Source organism: Hordeum vulgare, chromosome 2H (assembly GCF_904849725.1).
Source record: "Hordeum vulgare subsp. vulgare chromosome 2H, MorexV3_pseudomolecules_assembly, whole genome shotgun sequence".
In the NCBI taxonomy this organism is placed as follows: Eukaryota; Viridiplantae; Streptophyta; class Magnoliopsida; order Poales; family Poaceae; genus Hordeum; species Hordeum vulgare.
This window is the reverse complement of record NC_058519.1, coordinates 654,825,787-654,844,952: the sequence shown is the minus strand read 5'-3', so window position 1 is coordinate 654,844,952 and position 19,166 is coordinate 654,825,787. Positions and strand designations below refer to the sequence as shown.

The 19,166-nt window shown below is 45.0% G+C and overlaps 2 protein-coding genes across 2 annotated transcripts; one reads left to right on the top strand and one right to left on the bottom strand.

The window, feature by feature from the left end:
- Nucleotides 1-5,041: 5,041 nt before the first annotated feature.
- Nucleotides 5,042-6,406, top strand: LOC123428473 (atherin-like). Its single transcript, XM_045112684.1, has one exon. It carries the CDS (start codon nucleotides 5,491-5,493, stop codon nucleotides 6,082-6,084), a length of 594 nt encoding a protein of 197 aa, XP_044968619.1. The 5' UTR covers nucleotides 5,042-5,490; the 3' UTR covers nucleotides 6,085-6,406.
- Nucleotides 6,407-7,040: 634 nt separating this feature from the next.
- Nucleotides 7,041-8,338, bottom strand: LOC123428472 (NDR1/HIN1-like protein 2). Its single transcript, XM_045112683.1, has one exon. It carries the CDS (start codon nucleotides 8,018-8,020, stop codon nucleotides 7,397-7,399), a length of 624 nt encoding a protein of 207 aa, XP_044968618.1. The 5' UTR covers nucleotides 8,021-8,338; the 3' UTR covers nucleotides 7,041-7,396.
- Between the last annotated feature and the right edge of the window lie 10,828 nt (nucleotides 8,339-19,166).

The window sequence follows — 19,166 nt, the reverse complement described above, 5'->3', positions numbered from 1 at the left end:
AATAGCTGCATTTTTTGATTATGAAATCTGGCAGATGGATGTCAAAACGGCGTTCCTTAACAGTTTCCTTAAAGAAGAGTTGTATATGATACAACCCGAAGGTTTTGTCGATCCTAAGAATGCTAACAAGGTGTGCAAGCTCCAGCGATCCATTTATGGACTGGTGCAAGCATCTCGGAGTTGGAACAAACGTTTTGATGAGGTGATCAAAGCATTTGGGTTTATACAAGTGGTTGGAGAATCTTGTATTTACAAGAAAGTGAGTGGGAGCTCTGTGGCGTTTCTAATATTATATGTGGATGACATATTGCTGATTGGAAACAACGTGGAGTTTTTGGAGAGCATAAAGTATTACTTGAATAAGAGTGTCTCTATGAAGGACCTAGGAGAAGCTGCTTACATTCTAGGCATTAAGATCTATAGGGATAGATCAAAACGCCTGATAGGACTTTCACAAAGCACATACCTTGATAAAGTTTTGAAGAGGTTCAAAATGGAACAGTCTAAGAAAGGGTTCTTGCCAGTTTTACAAGGTACGAGATTGAGTAAGACTCAGTGCCCAGCAACTGATGAAGATAGAGAGCATATGCGCTCCGTCCCCTATGCTTCAGCCATAGGTTCTATCATGTATGCAATACTGTGCACTAGACCGGATGTTAGCCTGGCCATAAGTATGGCAGGTAGGTTCCAGAGTAATCCAGGAGTGGATCACTGGACAGGGGTCAAGAATATCCTGAAGTACCTGAAAAGGACTAAGGAGATGTTTCTCGTGTATGGAGGTGACGAAGAGCTCGCCGTAAAAGGTTACGTCGATGCAAGCTTTGACACAGATCCGGACGACTCTAAGTCGCAAACCGGATACATATTTATTCTTAATGGGGGTGCGGTAAGCTGGTGCAGTTCCAAGCAGAGCGTCGTAGCAGATTCTATATGTGAAGCGGAGTACATGGCTGCCTCGGAGGCGGCTAAGGAGGGTGTCTGGATGAAGCAGTTCATGACGGATCTTAGAGTGGTGCCAAGCGCACTAAATCCAATAACCTTGTTCTTTGACAACACGGGTGCCATTGCCTTAGCAAAGGAACCACGGTTTCACAAGAGGACCATACACATCAAACGACGCTTCAACCTCATCCGCGACTACGTCGAGGGAGAGGACGTAAATATATGCAAAGTGCACACGGATCTGAATGTAGCAGACCCGCTGACTAAACCTCTTCCACGGCCAAAGCATGATCAACACCAGAACTGTATGGGTGTTAGATTTATTACAATGTAATTCACATGATGATGTGAGGGCTAGATTATTGACTCTAGTGCAAGTGGGAGAGTGTTGGAATTATGCCCTAGAGGCAATAATAAATATAGTTATTATTATAATTCCTGTATCAAGATAATCGTTTATTATCCATGCTATAATTGTATTGAATGAAGACTCATTTACATGTGTGGATACATAGACAAAACACCGTCCCTAGCAAGCCTCTAGTTGGCTAGCCAGTTGATCAAAGATAGTCAGTGTCTTCTGATTATGAACAAGGTGTTGTTGCTTGATAACTGGATCACGTCATTAGGAGAATCACGTGATGGACTAGACCCAAACTAATAGACGTAGCATGTTGATCGTGTCATTTTGTTGCTACTGTTTTCTGCGTGTCAAGTATTTGTTCCTATGACCATGAGATCATATAACTCACTGACACCGGAGGAATGCTTTGTGTGTATCAAACGTCGCAACGTAACTGGGTGACTATAAAGATGCTCTACAGGTATCTCCGAAGGTGTTAGTTGAGTTAGTATGGATCAAGAGAGCCTTTTCTGATGAACGATGCACCATGCGAACTTATTTATGAGGAAGTTGGAGTCAACTTGAGCGAGAAACCGCTCCAAAACCATCCCCTCGGGCAAATGGCAAACCCTACAGTTCCAGTTTTACTGAATTGGAGACTGGGATTTGTCACTCCGTGTGACGGAGAGGTATCTCGGGGCCCACTTGGTAATACAACATCACACACAAGCCTTGCAAGCAATGTGACTTAGTGAAAGTTGCGGGATCTTGTATTACGGAACGAGTAAAGAGACTTGCCGGTGAACGAGATTGAAATAGGTATGCGGATACTGACGATCGAATCTCGGGCAAGTAACATACCGAAGGACAAAGGGAATGACATACGGGATTATATGAATCCTTGGCACTGAGGTTCAAACGATAAGATCTTCGTAGAATATGTAGGATCCAATATGGGCATCCAGGTCCCGCTATTGGATATTGACCGAGGAGTCTCTGGGTCATGTCTACATAGTTCTCGAACCCGCAGGGTCTGCACACTTAAGGTTTGACGTTGTTTTATGCGTATTTGAGTTATATGGTTGGTTACCGAATGTTGTTCGGAGTCCCGGATGAGATCACGGACGTCAAGAGGGTTTCCGGAATGGTCCGGAAACGAAGATTGATATATAGGATGACCTCATTTGATTACCGGAAGGTTTTCGGAGTTACCGGGAATGTACCGGGAATGACGAATGGGTTCCGGGAGTTCACCGGGGGGGCAACCCACCCCGGGGAAGCCCATAGGCCTTGAGGGTGGCACACCAGCCCTTAGTGGGCTGGTGGGACATCCCAAAAGGGCCCTATGCGCCTAGGAAAGAAAATCAAAGAGAAAAAAAAAGAGGAGGTGGGAAGGGAAGGAAGGACTCCCACCCACCAAACCAAGTCCAACTCGGTTTGGGGGGGGAGCCTTCCCCCTTGGACTCGGCCGACCCCCTTGGGGCTCCTTGAGCCCCAAGGCAAGGTCCCCTCCCTCCCACCTATATATACGGAGGTTTTAGGGCTGATTTGAGACGACTTTTCCACGGCAGCCCGACCACATACCTCCACGATTTTTCCTCTAGATCGCGTTTCTGCGGAGCTCGGGCGGAGCCCTGCTGAGACAAGGTCATCACCAACCTCCGGAGCGCCGTCACGCTGCCGGAGAACTCTTCTACCTCTCCGTCTCTCTTGCTGGATCAAGAAGGCCGAGATCATCGTCGAGCTGTACGTGTGCTGAACGCGGAGGTGCCGTCCGTTCGGTACTAGATCGTGGGACTGATCGCGGCATTGTTCGCGGGGCGGATCGAGGGACGTGAGGACGTTCCACTACATCAACCGCGTTCACTAACGCTTTTGCTGTACGATCTACAAGGGTACGTAGATCACTCATCCCCTCTCGTAGATGGACATCACCATGATAGGTCTTCGTGCGCGTAGGAAAATTTTTGTTTCCCATGCGACGTTCCCCAACACATATGTCTGAGGACATAATTATTTTACAACACACAATATAACTAAGGACATCATCACAACACTTATGACATTATTGAAAGATCAAAGCATATCTCCATATATGTCATTAGTAGAAGTGAAATCCACCAACATGTCATCAACATTAAGTGGCGGTCCTTCCTTTTGCTGAGCCTGATATTGGTTCTCCATGTTGTCATGAACTGCGTTCAGATGAACGTCTTGAGAACTTTCAATCATTGGACCAGTGAAGTGAGCTTCGTATTGGTTCCCTTGAGCCTTCTTTCCCTTGCCAATCGATTGCTGATACAACGTCACCAGATGCTTAGAAGTTTTACACTTCCTTGCATGATGAGTAGTACAACCACATCTGTAGCAAGCTTGAGAGTTACTACCCTTATCATTTTTCTTAAAATGATTCTTACTCTTTTGTACTCCATTGCTATTCTGATTCTCATTGCGTCTCCACTTTCCTTTAAACTTCCTATGGTTCCTTTTGGGACCATGGGACTTCTGAGTATTCTGAGAATTAAAACGTGCTTCAGGCAGCGGCAGTGTTCCCGTTGGACAGGACATATTATTCTTGTCGAGAATTTCACTGTGCTTTTCTGCCTGAAGGAGTGCAAATATCAACTCATAATGCTTCTTGTATTTCTGCTGACGATGTTGTTCAGCAAGAATCCTCATATTAGGATGGAAAGTAGAGAGTGTCTTTTCAATGAGATCCGCATCCAAAACTGCACTATTGCAGAATCTCAACTTAGAGTTGATTTGATGAACAACAGAATTGTACGCTGCAACGGATTTAAAATCCTGGAAACGGATAAGTGCCCATTCTCTTTGCGCTTCAGGCAACAACACCGACCTTTGTTGATCATAACGCTCCTTTAAGGAGTTCCACAATGATAGAGGATTTTCCTCCATCATATACTCTTCTTTCAGAGCAGGATCAAGGTGGTGTCGAATGAAGTGCAAAGAAGCATACTTTGTCGTATCTGCGATAGCAGGAGTACCTTGAGTAGGTGTGGTTATAGTGCTGATCAGATTCCTGGCCGCCAAGTTAATCTTGACATCCATGGCCGAGGTCAGATAATTTCTGCCATCAATGGCAAGCTCAGCAAATTCCTTCTTGGATATGTCAGCCATATCCTACATGAAAAATATCATGCACATTAATTTACACTCATGTAAATTAATTGTGTGTAAAATAAAATGCTTGATTAAATATAAAGATCTAGGAAAAGCCTAAACGACCCAAAATATGACTGTCTATAAAAGATAATCACCATAAAATGGCGTAGATCTTTGTTTTTTAGAACACACAGAGGTAATCACCACGAAGTGGCGTAGACACTCGTATGGCTATTTTCAAGCCATAATATGTGTGCTTTCATGTTTTGCTTTGAGGTAATCACTACCAAGTAGTGCATACCTTAATCTCATGGTACTTTGTACAACCTTGTGTTATTTAAAACACTTTGAAGGTAATCACCATGTGGTGTAGACCCCACAGTCGTTAACAAAGCATACATTGCATTAGATGCAATTCACAAGATATGTGCAAAAACTGAAAGTAGTCATATAATTTTCAAGCATAATCAACATGTAGCAATTAAAAATTGCGCACATACACATGTTGATATTTCAATAAGCAGATATTATATAATACTAGGTTAAAAATACTAACAAACACATATGTACAAAAACTGAAAGCTAGAAGCTAATCAGAAAAGAAAACAAAAAAAATGGCAAATCTGCCAACACATATAGCCTACTACTCGTAGCAATGACACTTGCTTTTCGTTCCTTTTTTTGTGTAGCATGGGAGGCAACTAGGCACAGCATGCTGCCTGTACGCACGCCACGAGAGGCTCTGCATGCTGCCTTTTGCATAGTTGTACGCACCGGAAAAAATGGGAGGATAAGGGAGCCACGGACATGTCGTTCTCATCAACAAATCCATCCCGATTCAGATCTAGCGCGAGCAGCAAGCTTTTTTCACCAGCACCACCAACCTTCGCCACCGGTGGCTGCCTCACCAGTGCGGAGAAGAAGGCCCCGACGCGGCATCCTCTTCCTCCTCTGAAGAAGACCCTCCAGGCAGGTGCGTCCCAGGAGCAACTTCATTGGAGTGGCCATTGGCCAGCCCAAGGTTCACCGGGGTCCATCGTCCCGGCCGGCGGCCGGCGTGCTGCAGCACGGCGCGTGGCACTATGTGCCAGCGGCGGGGCGCCGAGGGACCAGTGGAGGTGCTCGCACTGTTGTCGAAGACGTCACCACGCGCAACAGTCGGCGCGGGGAGGCGCATCCTGAGGCTTGCGCTCGACGAAGAGGCGTCGGTGGCCACGTTCATGGTGCGTGCACCAACCGGCGGGGGCAAGGGCATCCCCAGCCCGAAGCTTGCCGCAGACCCCCCCCCCCCCCAACGGCCACTGTCTCGTGCGCCGGAGTGGGTGATGGAAGGCACGGCGAGTCCGTCTGTGCGGGCTCCGCGGGCAGCGCCGGTGGTGCGGGCTCGACCTCCTCCTGGACCTCGTAGTCCAGTGGAGGAGACGACGACGGGGTCGGGCATGGCCCCCATCCGTGCACTGGGCATGGATGTGGTGGTGGAGACGCCGCAAGTTCCGGCTCAACGGCGTCGACGTCCATTGCTCCGTCCACATGCTCCATTACTTCGTCCGCGTACAGGTTCGGAGCAGTCGGTCCGGCAAGAATCCAGGCCGGGAGCGACGCCACCGCCGGCATGGCCGGTTCACGCGAAGCACCGGATGTCCCAGCACCGTGGCGACCAGGGGCGCCATGCCTAAGACGTGGTGCACGGCGGCGGAAACCATTCCGGCGGCCTCCGAACCGGCGAAGATCGCGGGCGTGACGGCTCTATCGACTCGACCGTCGTCACGAACGAGGTGCAGGAAGAAGGATAGGAGACCACGAGGCATCCTCTTACCTTCTCCTTTCCTCCCTTCTTTCTTCTTTTTCCCGGCGACTCTCGCCAGAGTTGTTTTGCCTTTTCTCTACTCTCGATAGAGTTACGGGCTGATAACGTGTTTGATTGAACTATCTCTTTCATTGATGATATGTGAAGATTAAATACATACGGAACCGTCGTCACGAACGGATGCGTCGGCTCGTGGGAAAAACCGTCGCGTCGGTTGGCTAGGAACCGCTTCGTGCGGTTCTGTACAAGGGAGGATTATTCCCTAATTATCACAATTAGTTTAAATCCTAACAGTTTCGACGACCCGAGACCGAATGAACCATGTGCCGACTGTGAATGAGCCTCAAGTTTCAGTTTCATCAGGCCAACTGTGAGAGCGCGCTAATAATGACGCACGAGCATTCAGATTCACGACTCGCTAACCTGGCTCGACTTGGACGCTTCCGTCAACTGCCTCTTGTCTAGTCCCGGCGTGTTGTGTTTGACACCGACGCGCAACCCAACAACAACAAAAACATACTGCTCCGCTGGCTGGCACCGGCACCGGCGGCCGGCAGCCGGCAGCCGGCAGCCAACAATCCACATCGCCACCGCACAAGCGTCTGTCTCATCGTCGGCATTGGAAACAAACAGATAAAAAAGCTGGACGGCTTTCCGTGCGAAATCCTCCTGATTGCCGTGTGGATTTGGTCACCACAAACGAAAAGGAAGTTTCGCTGGTCGCCCTTGGCTTCATTCACCACAACGAGTCGCGATGAACCAACAAGCAAGTATGAATACATCAACGGCGATATATACGGACTACTGTACAATGCAACAGCCAGGTAGAGTCTGAATGAAATCTGAATATCGATCAATATATCAACACTGGTAAAATAGTACTACTACTATACTAGAATCAATCTCAATATAACTGGAGTATATGGTACGAGTAGTACTACCGCTAACAAAGAACCAAAGGAACGAGTAATCGACCAATCGATAGTAGTAGTAGTATGTGCAATACAGCTACGAATCCAACTAGTACCACTAGCAGCAGTAGATGCGAAAATCTCTAGCAAGATCTACATACATAGTAATGGGACGGTGGTCAATCGAATCCAAGCGAGAGGAGAGGAGAGAAGAGACCGGACCGGATCGGATCCCCAAACGAGCACCAAGGAATCGAATCCATGGCGGAATCAGAACCAGACCTTGCAGTCCGTGGGTTTGAAGGCGGGGGCGGCGCCGCCGGGGGCGGGGATGGAGAGCGGGCAGCTGATCCTGGCCCTGGGCCCGGGCACCTTGAACGCCCACACCTTGACGCGGAGCTTGGCGTTGAGCTTGACCTCGACCTCGACCGCCCCTGCCGCCAGCTGCGTCCGGAGGTTGCTCTGTGTGACGTCGCCGTCGAGCACGTGCTGGCCGCCGAACGCCGGCTTGAGGTCCGTGGACGCCTGGTGGCCCTGGAAGAAGGGGTCGAGGGGCGCGAACCCGAAGCGCTGGCCGTCGAAGAGGGCCAGCGCCTCGACGCGGTCGTAGTAGAGGCCGACCCGCTTGTTGGGGTTGCGCACCGTCATGTCGACCGAGAGGTTGTACTGGAGGAGGGCGGGGTTGGCGGGGCCGAGCGCGAACTGGGTGAGGGAGGCCGAGTCGACGGTGGCCGCGATCATCTGCGGGCGGAAGATGAAGTAGAGGATGAGCGCGAGGACCCCGGCGGTGACGAGGAGCGAGACGAGGATGCTGCAGAGGCAGCTGAAGAGCCCGCACGCCAGGCACTTGAACGGGCAGCACAGGCACGACGCCGCGCGGCTCCCCGACCCCATCTCGTCCCGCGAGCTGCTGCTGCTGGTTCGCGACGGCGACGGCGACTGAGGCGGCGGGGAGGAGCTGAGGGAGATTCGGCGGCGGGAGAGGGGAGGGGAGGGGATTGGTGGTTGGATTTGGGTGATTTGTGGCGGTGCGGCTTGGTGGGATATAAGTAGGAGTAGGGGATGGGGAGGGGATTAATTTGGGGGACGCGGTTGGGTTGGGGTTGGGGTTGGGTTGGGTAAGCAAACGCGTGGATGCAGGCGACGACTATTCCTTGTTGGCTTGGTGGTTTTCTGACGGAAACGGCGACGATTTTGGGATGGGAATCGCTCGCGGTGATTTGGGAAAGGTTTTTGGGTTGGGTTGGAAGGGGAAGGCGCCGGGAAGAAGGGGATGGTGATGGAGTTGTAGCCGTTGTGGACTTGTGGGGTAGGGTGGGGGGGAGGTCAATAAACGCACGCACGCCTGGCTGATTGGTTTGACTCTGCTGCCCGTTCCTTTTGTTTCCGCAGCGGTTGATTGGTTGGTTGCCGTTCCAGCCGCCCACGCCGTCCCGACCTCTACTGTAATCACGCCAGTTTGGAAACCTCATCGCCTGCTTTGCTTTGCTTTGCTGGTGAGGGCCAGATTTCATGCCAAATGTCGCCTACTTCGTTTCGTTTGGTACTCCGCAAAAAAAAAAAAAAATTGATAATACGGATGGGTTCAGTATATCTTTCCCTGATAATAAAGGAGCTACCGCTTATGTCGTCCGTTGCGGAATTTGCCCCTAGACTTCGCAGGAATTACGCCCCTATGCCACCGGTGAGTGGAAAAAACAATTTGTTTTCCTTTTTTTGAAGTCAGGCGTTCGTCCGTTCTCCATTTAAAATAATACATGAACAAATCACAGTTCCATGCGCATCCCATTGGTCTGAGTCATGCTCTTTCATCCGGAAGACCTGAGTTCGATCCCTGTTGCTGCCTTTCTTAATTATTATTTTTTCTTTTTAATTTCAGTATCTCCTTTACCTCTTTTTTTTCTGGATTGTATTACATTTCAGGTTTTGGTGTCTAAAAATTTCAGTACAAAACAAAATCTGACAGTAATATGCCATTTAGAGGAGTATTGCTGTCAACATAAACTTTTTGTTTTGTCCCTCAAGTTTTCCAGTTTTCTTCTAGATTTGAATATGTTGTTGGTAGTTTGCATTCATAGATTACTATCAAATCCATAACTATACCATAATAGTAAATTCCACCAAGAGCTCGGGCGAGCAGACTGTCACCGGGTCACATATCCTCATTTTTCTCCATCAAGTTTCATTGGATGGAAATGTAGACGTTGCAATATTTAGATTTATTGTGTGTGTCGACTCTAGATAAGTTCGCTGATTCAAGAAAAATATTTTAAAAATGTTCACAATTTAAGAATATATATTTGCAAATAGTCTAAAATGTTCATGAATGCAAAAATATATTCCTGATTTTAGAAAATGTTCACGAACTTGAATTTTTATCACAATTTCAAATATTTTTCAAAAATATGATTTCACAAAAATGAAAGTGATAATGTATTTCGGTGATGTAGCAAAATATGGTTATCGCCGTTGAAAATTATGATGTTTTTTTTTCCGTTGCAACGCACGGGCCATTTTGCTAGTATCTATCAAAATAACAGAAATCACAGGATATCTGCATATTCTTTAAAGGAAAACCTTTAGAATCAATTGGTTGATTTCTTCAAAACTCAGCTGGATCTTTCGCACGCCACGTGTCATGGGGTCATGCATCCATGTTATTTATCTTATCTATTCTTTTTTAGGCTCGCTGCCTGCCTTATTTCTTTCATCCGAGCCACATTCAACTCTACTACGTCTCCTATCTTTGCCTCGAGGCTTCGCCTGTCCCCATCGCCATGACTCTCGTCGGAGCAGCCCAAGGGGAGGCGAGCTCACACTCCACGCACCCACGCTCCTCTGGCCTATCATACTCCAACACCCAACGACTAGTAGCACCGGCGTTAACTTGCAACTCCCCGGGGCGTCGCCTTGCTGTTGCCGGTGTTGCAAAGTACGGTGGTGATGCGTCGCCGGTGCTCTGAGAGCTCGCCCGGAGTTGCATAAGAGCGATGATGCAGCACCCTCTCGGAGCTGCACTGGAGCGTCACCACCTCGTCGGTGATTCGGCGGTGACCGCGGCGAGGAGTTGACGAGGGGCACTGCAACTCCGGCGATGTTGCCTTGAAGCTGTTGGGAGCACTGTCGGAGCTGCAATGGAGCAACATCGGGTCGTCGGAAGCATCGCCGAAGATGCAACAGAGCTTCACCGGAGTTGCAATGGAGCTTCGTCGGACGCCATCGGTGATGCGATGGAGCTCCGTCAGGGCTGCAATGGAGCTTCGCCGGACGTCGTCGGTGTTGCATTGGAGCGCCGACTGGGCTGCAATGGCGCTGCATTGAAACTGTCGCACACTCGTTGTAGCCGTGGCATTGCTGTAATCTAACAGCCACCAGCGCATTGGTCGGACGGTGGGCTAGGCGGATGATTTCTCTAAGAAATCATCCGGTTGATTTGTAGCAGCCGCCTCTTCTTCAAGGGTGCTTAAAAACCGTAGAATTCTTATTTCATAATCCTCCTAGTTTTCTTCTTCCTCTTGACAAGGCTGTCACATCTTCCATCATACCACACATGGTGTGCCATCCCTGCGCTCTAGACTAATGTATGTCGCGCCGGCTTCCCCCGTCGGACCTTCTTTCGCCGCGGTAAACTTTTCTGCCTACCAAAAGGTTTTTCTTGCCGAGTTTGTGCTCTTCTGAACGCGGCATGTGGCCCTGAGACCCCCCCCCCCCCTCTTGGATCTGTCATCGCTCCCACAATGCAAACAGCTCCGCATTGCATCCCCAATAATTCGGTGATGCCTCCTCCCTTAGTCGCGCCATTGCCATTTCATCGATGTCCGGTCTCGCATTTTCATCTATCTCTGAGCGTGTTGAGCATGTTCAAGAACCAACACACGTTGGGTCCGACAATCAACACCTAAGATATATCGATGCACAACTTAATAGCATCAATTAGAGCATTACCATCATTTGTTTTTGTTCAATGTTATATTACCAACACTTGGCTTACATGGGAGGTAGAAATCTACATAGCGAATATTATTAAGCATCATTTGTTTTCAGTCAGATGTCATATTGCATCACCAACTTGGTTGGATGGTTAGAACGCACAACCTATCAGATATGGTGTTGTCACCCTGCGATATTATTTTTCTCAAATGCACATTCATTTTGCAGATGATCAAAGAAAAACCTAACATTTGCCAAGAAACAAAAAAATTATCCTTATATAATAGCATATACAACTGAACCCCTAAAATGACCCTCATATGCTCCGAATGCGTCAGGTTAATGATCGGACAGAAGAGAAAAAAAATGACCCAAACGGACCCTTTATATCGTTTCTATATGTTCGGGTTGTGTGCGAACCCTCATATCCATCTCAAATATGAAAAATATATCAGGGCTCGCGGACGCGTCCGGTCAGTCCGTCACATAGGACGTGACCTCTCTCCGGCCAACATTTTTTTCTTTATTCATTATTTTCTTTCTCTCTTTTCTTCTCCATCAATCACGTGCAAGTGGCCGAACATATGAGAAATAAAATGAGGAATGTGACTGTACGGACGAACAAATAGAAGACACGTCCGATCACTGATCGGGCGCATCCGCGGTTATTTGAGGGCCTGAATTACAAGTCGTGGTTGAAGATGGTCTAAGAGCATCTTCAACAGCCGCAAAAAAAAAAATCACACCCAATAAAAGTTTTAGCATGACACTGTAGCACTTTAATGCGGCGAGGACCAGAGCATCTCTTACAGACACACGCTACCACTGCGTCGAATTCAGTGACTCCACTTACAAGCTGCGCGCACGAGCGGGCGCATCCAATAAACCATGCGCAATGTCATTTTGCTCCGTACACTGAATCAACTATAAGAGTAAGTACAATAGTATAGCCAGCTACTGGCTATAAACCATTGACATGTCATCTATATCTCACCTTATAGCCAACATGTACAATAGTTCATTAAAAATGTACTACTTCTTTATTATATGGTCCACCTTTCATACTCACAAAATGCCTAGGAGTACGTGCTAGAGCTGGCTCTTAGCAAGTACACTAAGGTACAGTCAGCAGGCTGTAAGGATTAAAATACTATATTTTTGTTGAGTTGGATGAGAGAGAAGAGGAGGGAGAAGGGAAGCGGGCTCTTCGTGAAGAGTCAGCTCTAGCACATGCTCCTAGGTGTTTTGTAAGAATGAAAGGTGAGCCATATATGATAAAAGTAGTACTCTTTTATAGCTAACTATTATACAAGCTAGCTATAAGATGGTAGCCAGCAAATGGCTATACTATTAACCATGCTCTAAGAGCCCGCTTACCTTCTTTGTTCTCTTCTCTTTTCTCTAACTAAACAAAAATATATTAGTTTATTCCTTATAGGCAGCTGAGTCAGCTTATACTTTTTTTTTATACACACTCAGCTTATACTTGCTCTAACGCGTTCGCGTTTTTTACCCGTTGGCTGAAAGGCGTTAAAGTTGTGCGTTTTTGGGAGACTAGTAAATGTGTACGTACACGCACGTATATCCATATAACAATGTATGTCTATGTTTCTCGGTTCGTGAAAAAAAAATCTCACTTAGGAAAGTAGATCTCACATGTCCAACTAAAACAAAGAAAGATAAAAGCAAAGATATGTCCGGTTGTATCAAGATCTGCATTAAAACCCAATATTTGGAATAGAATATTGGTGAGATAATCACCATAAAAACAGGCCTATACTATAAGAGGTACAGTATATTACTACTAATTAATATAAATGTCACACTTTGAATCAAAAATTTCCAATGCATTTTCTTACTACCTATGGCCAGCAATAACCCCAACTCTTGCTAATGTACTCAAAGCCGCTTGCCAGCCAAAAGAAATGACAACTATACCCATTCTTGGTCGTCAGCAGTGCGGCTAACTGTTGTTCGTCCTCGGCAGTGCGTCCGGATTATACCTATGAGATGGCACGTCGGATTATACCTATGAGATGGCACGATGAGACCCTCCATTACTGACCAGCCGAGCAACTAAAAATGTCAAAAAAATGCACTGCATGTTGTGTGAAAGAAAAACAGATCAGAAACATATATGTAATTCTCTATTGGGAAGTTTGAAGCCCTTTGTTTTACGGGAAGCAACAACGGAAGATTTGTATATCACTGTTGTAGATTAGTTAATTATCATGTGGTACCATTCTGTTATATGCAAGATAAATTTGTACCTTACATCTGCATGAAAATTGCCCTTCTCCCTTGGTTGCGTGATGGTGTCACTTTTTGCTTGACAAATTCATGGTGTTGTATTACGATAACAGAATCTACTCAAGCCATCAGCATCATCATCCAAATATGGCTGCATGTGTATATCTTCTAAGGACATGCCATCTCAGGAAGTGCAGACTGAACCCTCTTTTGAAGTATGAACTATTATTTCAATTTTAATTTGTGGTCATACAAAATATACATAAAATTTGAAGCACAATGCTCACGAAAATGCACTCACCCAAATAGCTCTTCCGCAGACTTAAGGGGAAACCTGGACCTATCATTCTTAATCAAAGTCTTCCTTTAGAGAGGCCCAGATGAATCAACTATGTTTCCTTGACAATATTAATATTTCCAATATGAATCTCGTGTAAAATAAATCAATAAAGGAACAATTCAATATATTTCTAAAATTGACATTCTTAATATATAGCTTTGCGCATAATACAACTCGGGCTTGTTTTTCCCAATCACTGACAATTATTTGCACCATTAATTTATACAACCTACAAAGGAATGCCTACCTACAAATTCAACAGAATATTGATTATATCAAGCGATAAAGACCATGGATAAAATAACACATCTGCCCTAACAGTGATGCAGAACTAACATTACCAGGCCATTCATTGCTTTTGGTGAAGTCAGTGCCAAGAATTAGATTTGATGATTCACGCCCAACTTGTCCCAATGCGGCGATGACCTGATATCCTGAATTTATGCATAACAACGGGTCTATACTGATTTCCAATGCCCCTTACCAGATTGTCTCTTGTACGGTACAAATAAAAACAAACATCTCTCCGTCTTTGATTTTTCACTCTCGCATCTTCGCAAAGCCCACGAAGAAGTAACTATTTTCTCCTCCACTTCTATATATGTTGTAAATATATAATTTGACCGTATGTTTATTGACGTCATCACATTTTATAAAGCAGCTGAAAAGATCAGACCAGATAATGTTCATGGAAGTGAATGCGGACCTCCTTGTCGATTGTTTGGCAGTTATCCCTTTTGCGGTCAAAGGTAATATTGTGATTGTGATCCAAATAGTCTCGTGCAGCAACGACGCCAAACACTTCCAGCGGCCAGCGCAATCCATCTTGTAATCCTGCAACTTTGACTGAAAAGACCTGCAGAGTTCTTATGGGATGGGATGTACCACGTGACGACTTCTTGTCCGTGTAAAGCATGGATGGGATACGCGCTGCATATCAATATCAAATTTGGTCAACCAATCAACATGCTTACAGCAGCAATGGAGATCATCCAGTAAGGGAGAGGGGATTTGGATTTGGCTTATTACTTGTCTGCTCGAATTCACCGAAGGATTTGGGCCAGAGGAATTCCCAGAACTCACGGAACTTCATGGCCTCGAAGGCATGCCAGTCGGAGGTATCCTCGTCGGGATCCATGTCCCTGAGCCACAAGGCCTCCATGTCTTCCAGGATCCAATCCTTGCGACACTCAACGGCCTGGGGGTCTCCCGTGGCGATCCATTTCCTCAGGGCGATGGACTGCTCCGGCCGGTCATGGTTCCTACGCGCTTCCTCCGCCTTGGCCCTGTAGACGGCCGCCGCCGCGACGTCAGCGGGGGAGGGCGCGAGGACCGGCGGCGACTGGTGCGGGGCCGGCGTCCGAGCGAGGGCCCGACAGCCGACGCCGAGGCGGTGGCGGGGGGTCGGGTGGGAGATGGCAGAGTTTTGTCCGCTCACGTAAATTGCTAAGCATACACAGTGGGGGTTATTTTTCATGTAAACGGTTAGATCTAATTAGGTGGGCCGGATCGTGTGGTGGTATTTTATCTAGAATGTCATGTGTACGTGTTTTCAGGTACGTTTAGGGAAGAATATGTTCGCTTGTTTATTACTACTACCTCCGTCCCGGTGAATAAGTCATTCGCGTAGTTCTAGGTCAACAATTTAACTATCTAAATATGTATCATATATGATAAAAAATATATATTTAGAAACTACGTCGTGTATAAATCTAATGATATATTTTTCATAACATATAACACATATTTCACCGGAACGGAGGGAGTAGTATAGATACTTTGCAGTTTGCACGCACGAGAGCAGCACGTGATAATCACCTCCCACGAGATCAGGCTTGGTTGGGCAAGCACGTGATGATCAAGGGGCACCGACACGAAAAACAAGTGCACCAACGTGGTGGGACGCGGCAGATGCCCCATGTGCTCTCCTTCTACTTCTCCCCCGAGATCTGACGAGTACATGCCTCTTCCGCCGTACGTTTATATTTCTCGCAGACAATTTTCTTCTTCTAAAAACTGAGGCAAAAGTATTTTCTTTTCGACACGTCCACTTCATCTCAACCCTGCAACTAGTCAGACTCGTCTGATTATGCCGCATCTGGCGCACGGATAATTCTACTATACGTACACATAGACAGGTGCGTGCTAAGGGACTTTTTTTTAACAGAATATAATTAAAGTCGTTCACATGTATAAATATACATTCATTTTTATAAACGTACACATGTACATATTATTTTTATGAACACTTTTGAAAAGTTAAACCGACACATCATCTTAAGATTAACAAAATCGTCACACACGTTTTCGTAGTTGACGGAAACGTCTTTTTCATTGAATGCACATTGTCAAAAGGCATAAATTAATTTAGAAAAATGCTAATAACAATGTTAAATTTGAGATTTAAACTCTAATGCACAGGGAATATTACAAATCTAACAATTTAACCACAGATTGGTTTGCACGGACTCCGGCCGGTTCGTGCGATTTTTCACTTGCATTACGTATTACTTTGCCCGTACGTACCAATCGCCATGTACGTATCCTGCTCGCTTGAAATCGACACAGCACGACACGGTGTGCTGACCCGACCGACGGGCAGAGTAGTACTTGGAGTAGGTCGGTTGATACTCAGGTGGCCTGAGATAGTTGAAGCGGTCGCCTGCGCGCTGCCGTACGTGTTCTTCGACTCGCTCGAGCCAAGGCCACGTCGCTCGTATCGTACATGTCACTTTCAACGTCGCGCGCGCGCACACACGGTTTGTGTAAGTTTCTACGGGAGACTTTTTCCGACGGCTCTTGCTTCTTCTTCAGCTGTGTTCAGTTTAGCTCGAGACAGAAGCAACGCGATCGGCGTCAGATCGTCGCGCGGAGCCGCGTGACGACGCAACTGCGTTTACTGGTCCAAACACCCACAATTTCTGTGAAGAGTAGAAGAAGAGAGGAAGAGCAAATGATGAAATCGCTGTCTCATTGATTGAAGATGTGGGTATATATACCCCGGTACAAAGGCGGTTACAAGGAGCAGTTGCTAAACTAAAGCAACCGACATAGCAGGGATTATCCCTTAATTAAATATATTTAATTAATTCCTAACACTCCCCCTAATCAATGCTTGTCTTTATAATATATATCATGTTGATAAAGACTCCTCCTTGTATGTATTTGCCTTCGAGAATGTTCATCATCTTCATTTTAAAAAATCGTTGTATAATCTTTAAAGTCTCCTCCAAAAACCCTGTGGGGGAAAATATGAGGAGAATAGTGTAGATATGTTGCTAAAACTCCTTTAAACCCTGTGGGAAAAATAAGGAGAAAATGATACAACATATAATGATTATTGTCTCGTGATTACTCATTTGAGAAAACTTTTGTAGAAGGAGAAAACTCATCTTTGAGTTTAGAGAACAATAAATATGTCTTGAGTACTTTCTTTAAAAACCCTGATAGGGAAAATAGAAAGTATAACATATTATCTTTGAGAAGATATTGCCTCATTAAAAACCATCATGAGAAACTTCGAGAGAAAACTCATAAAGGAAAAGAGTGCATTTCACATGTCATTGAAAACTCCTTTAAAACCCAATGGGAAAAATACAAGGAGAAAATGATATGGCATATAAAGACACTTGTGTTTATATTGTCTCGTTAAAAACCTTTTATGAGAAACCAATAGGGAAAACTCATCAAGGGAAAAAGAGTACAATATATGCAATCTGATGATTGTTAATAGGTTATAGTTTGGGATATTACTCTCCCTGAACTTTGCAAATATGAAGGATGTCTCATACCAATTTCATTGACATGAACATGAGATTGTGTATAATCTGTTGGATTATAACAATAGTTTGTTTGCAAATTATTTCCTCACTTTTCTATAATCCGTGAGGCTAAGTAATTTCCGAGCAATGTGATTTATGATATTGCTCTTCATATAACCTATAGGTATTGAGTAACACAAGTGGAAGTATCTTGATAAATTAAGTTATGTGATTCTGATGAATCTCAACCACATGATTTTGAGTGTGGTTAACGATTCTACTAAGTTATGCATATTTTGCAATGCCTTTAGATAAAACAATTATGTTAGAATGATAACTGGAAATAACCACTAAAATCCATTTATATGACTTCCATGTGAAGGCTATTCCAGCAAATTCAGTCATTGATATGGCATCGTTGGGATCAAATAAAGAGCTAATATCATTACATCATATCATGGTCATATCTTCTATTTCCTGATGGAAATATTCAAGATTTACTATAATCTTCAGATATAAGATGATAGTACTTATATCAACCATATACCTTTTGTTTGAGGTTGCACTCCGAATAAAGATAGCAAATATAGTGTCAGGCCCGACGTAGTTTGCAAGTATATGAGTGCTTTGGCATTAGTGAGATATAGAACTTCAGGTCCTAGTATCACTTCATTATCACCCCTAGGTATGAATGGTTTGTACCTTATCAAAGGTAGTATGACCATGCATGTATTTTGTTGATATGATATATCCAAATTGAACTTCTCGTATATATTTGGATATATGTAGACTGACATGTATTCTTGAGAGAATACTCAAGTTGTAAACTTAATTAAGCTAAATTTGGTTGAATCCAAATTTCCCGTCTTGAGATGATTTTATGTATGTTTTGGTCTTGTAGAGACATTGATGATGAAATCATCATATACACTGAGGTGATGTAAGGAAATAAAATTTTGGTATTCCTTTATTCACACATAAACAATCATCATCCTTTGAGTAATCCTCTGAAGAAGGAACTCGTCTAGTCGGTAGTACCATATGATTCACGACTATTTCTAGTCATAGAGTGACTTATGAAGTTTTACACAATACATGTCGCGATTTGTTTTTGGATTCGGAAATGAAGTCCTTCAGGGACTTTAATATAGATTTCCGAAATGAGTGACTCATATGAATATGTAGTCACTGCATCCATTAACTGCATGGATAATATTATTTGTACTGCCAATGGTATTTATTATCGAAACATAATTCCACTCATACCAAAAAGGTATGTTACATCGTAATCGATGTCGGGTCTCTGCATGAACCCTTTTGCTACAAGCCTCGCTTTCTCACCACCTCATTGACTTTGTCTATGAATGAGAAGTTTTTAGTATTCCATATGGAAGACACTTATGAGGAGTAGGTATTACTGTGGTAAATACCACTCGTTTGTAGAGCGAGGCTATTCTTCATTACTTGCTTCCTTTTATGTGAACCAACATGAGTGCAAGAGGCACTCAACCATAGATTTTGGTTCAGGGCCCAAAAGGTTTTAGCAATTTTCAGAAGAAATATATGTCGACAAATGTAGACTTATGTTATATGATTCTGGAGGAATCAATGAAATTTGTGGAAATGTATTTATTCCTTTTAACTCCTTGTGATTTCCTACAAGAATGGAGTCAAGGTGTTTCGATGTCCCGACATGAAGACATCTGTGCACATTTATGTCGGGCTTTGGATGATGAGCATCCAGTGAGGTGTTCTTTCA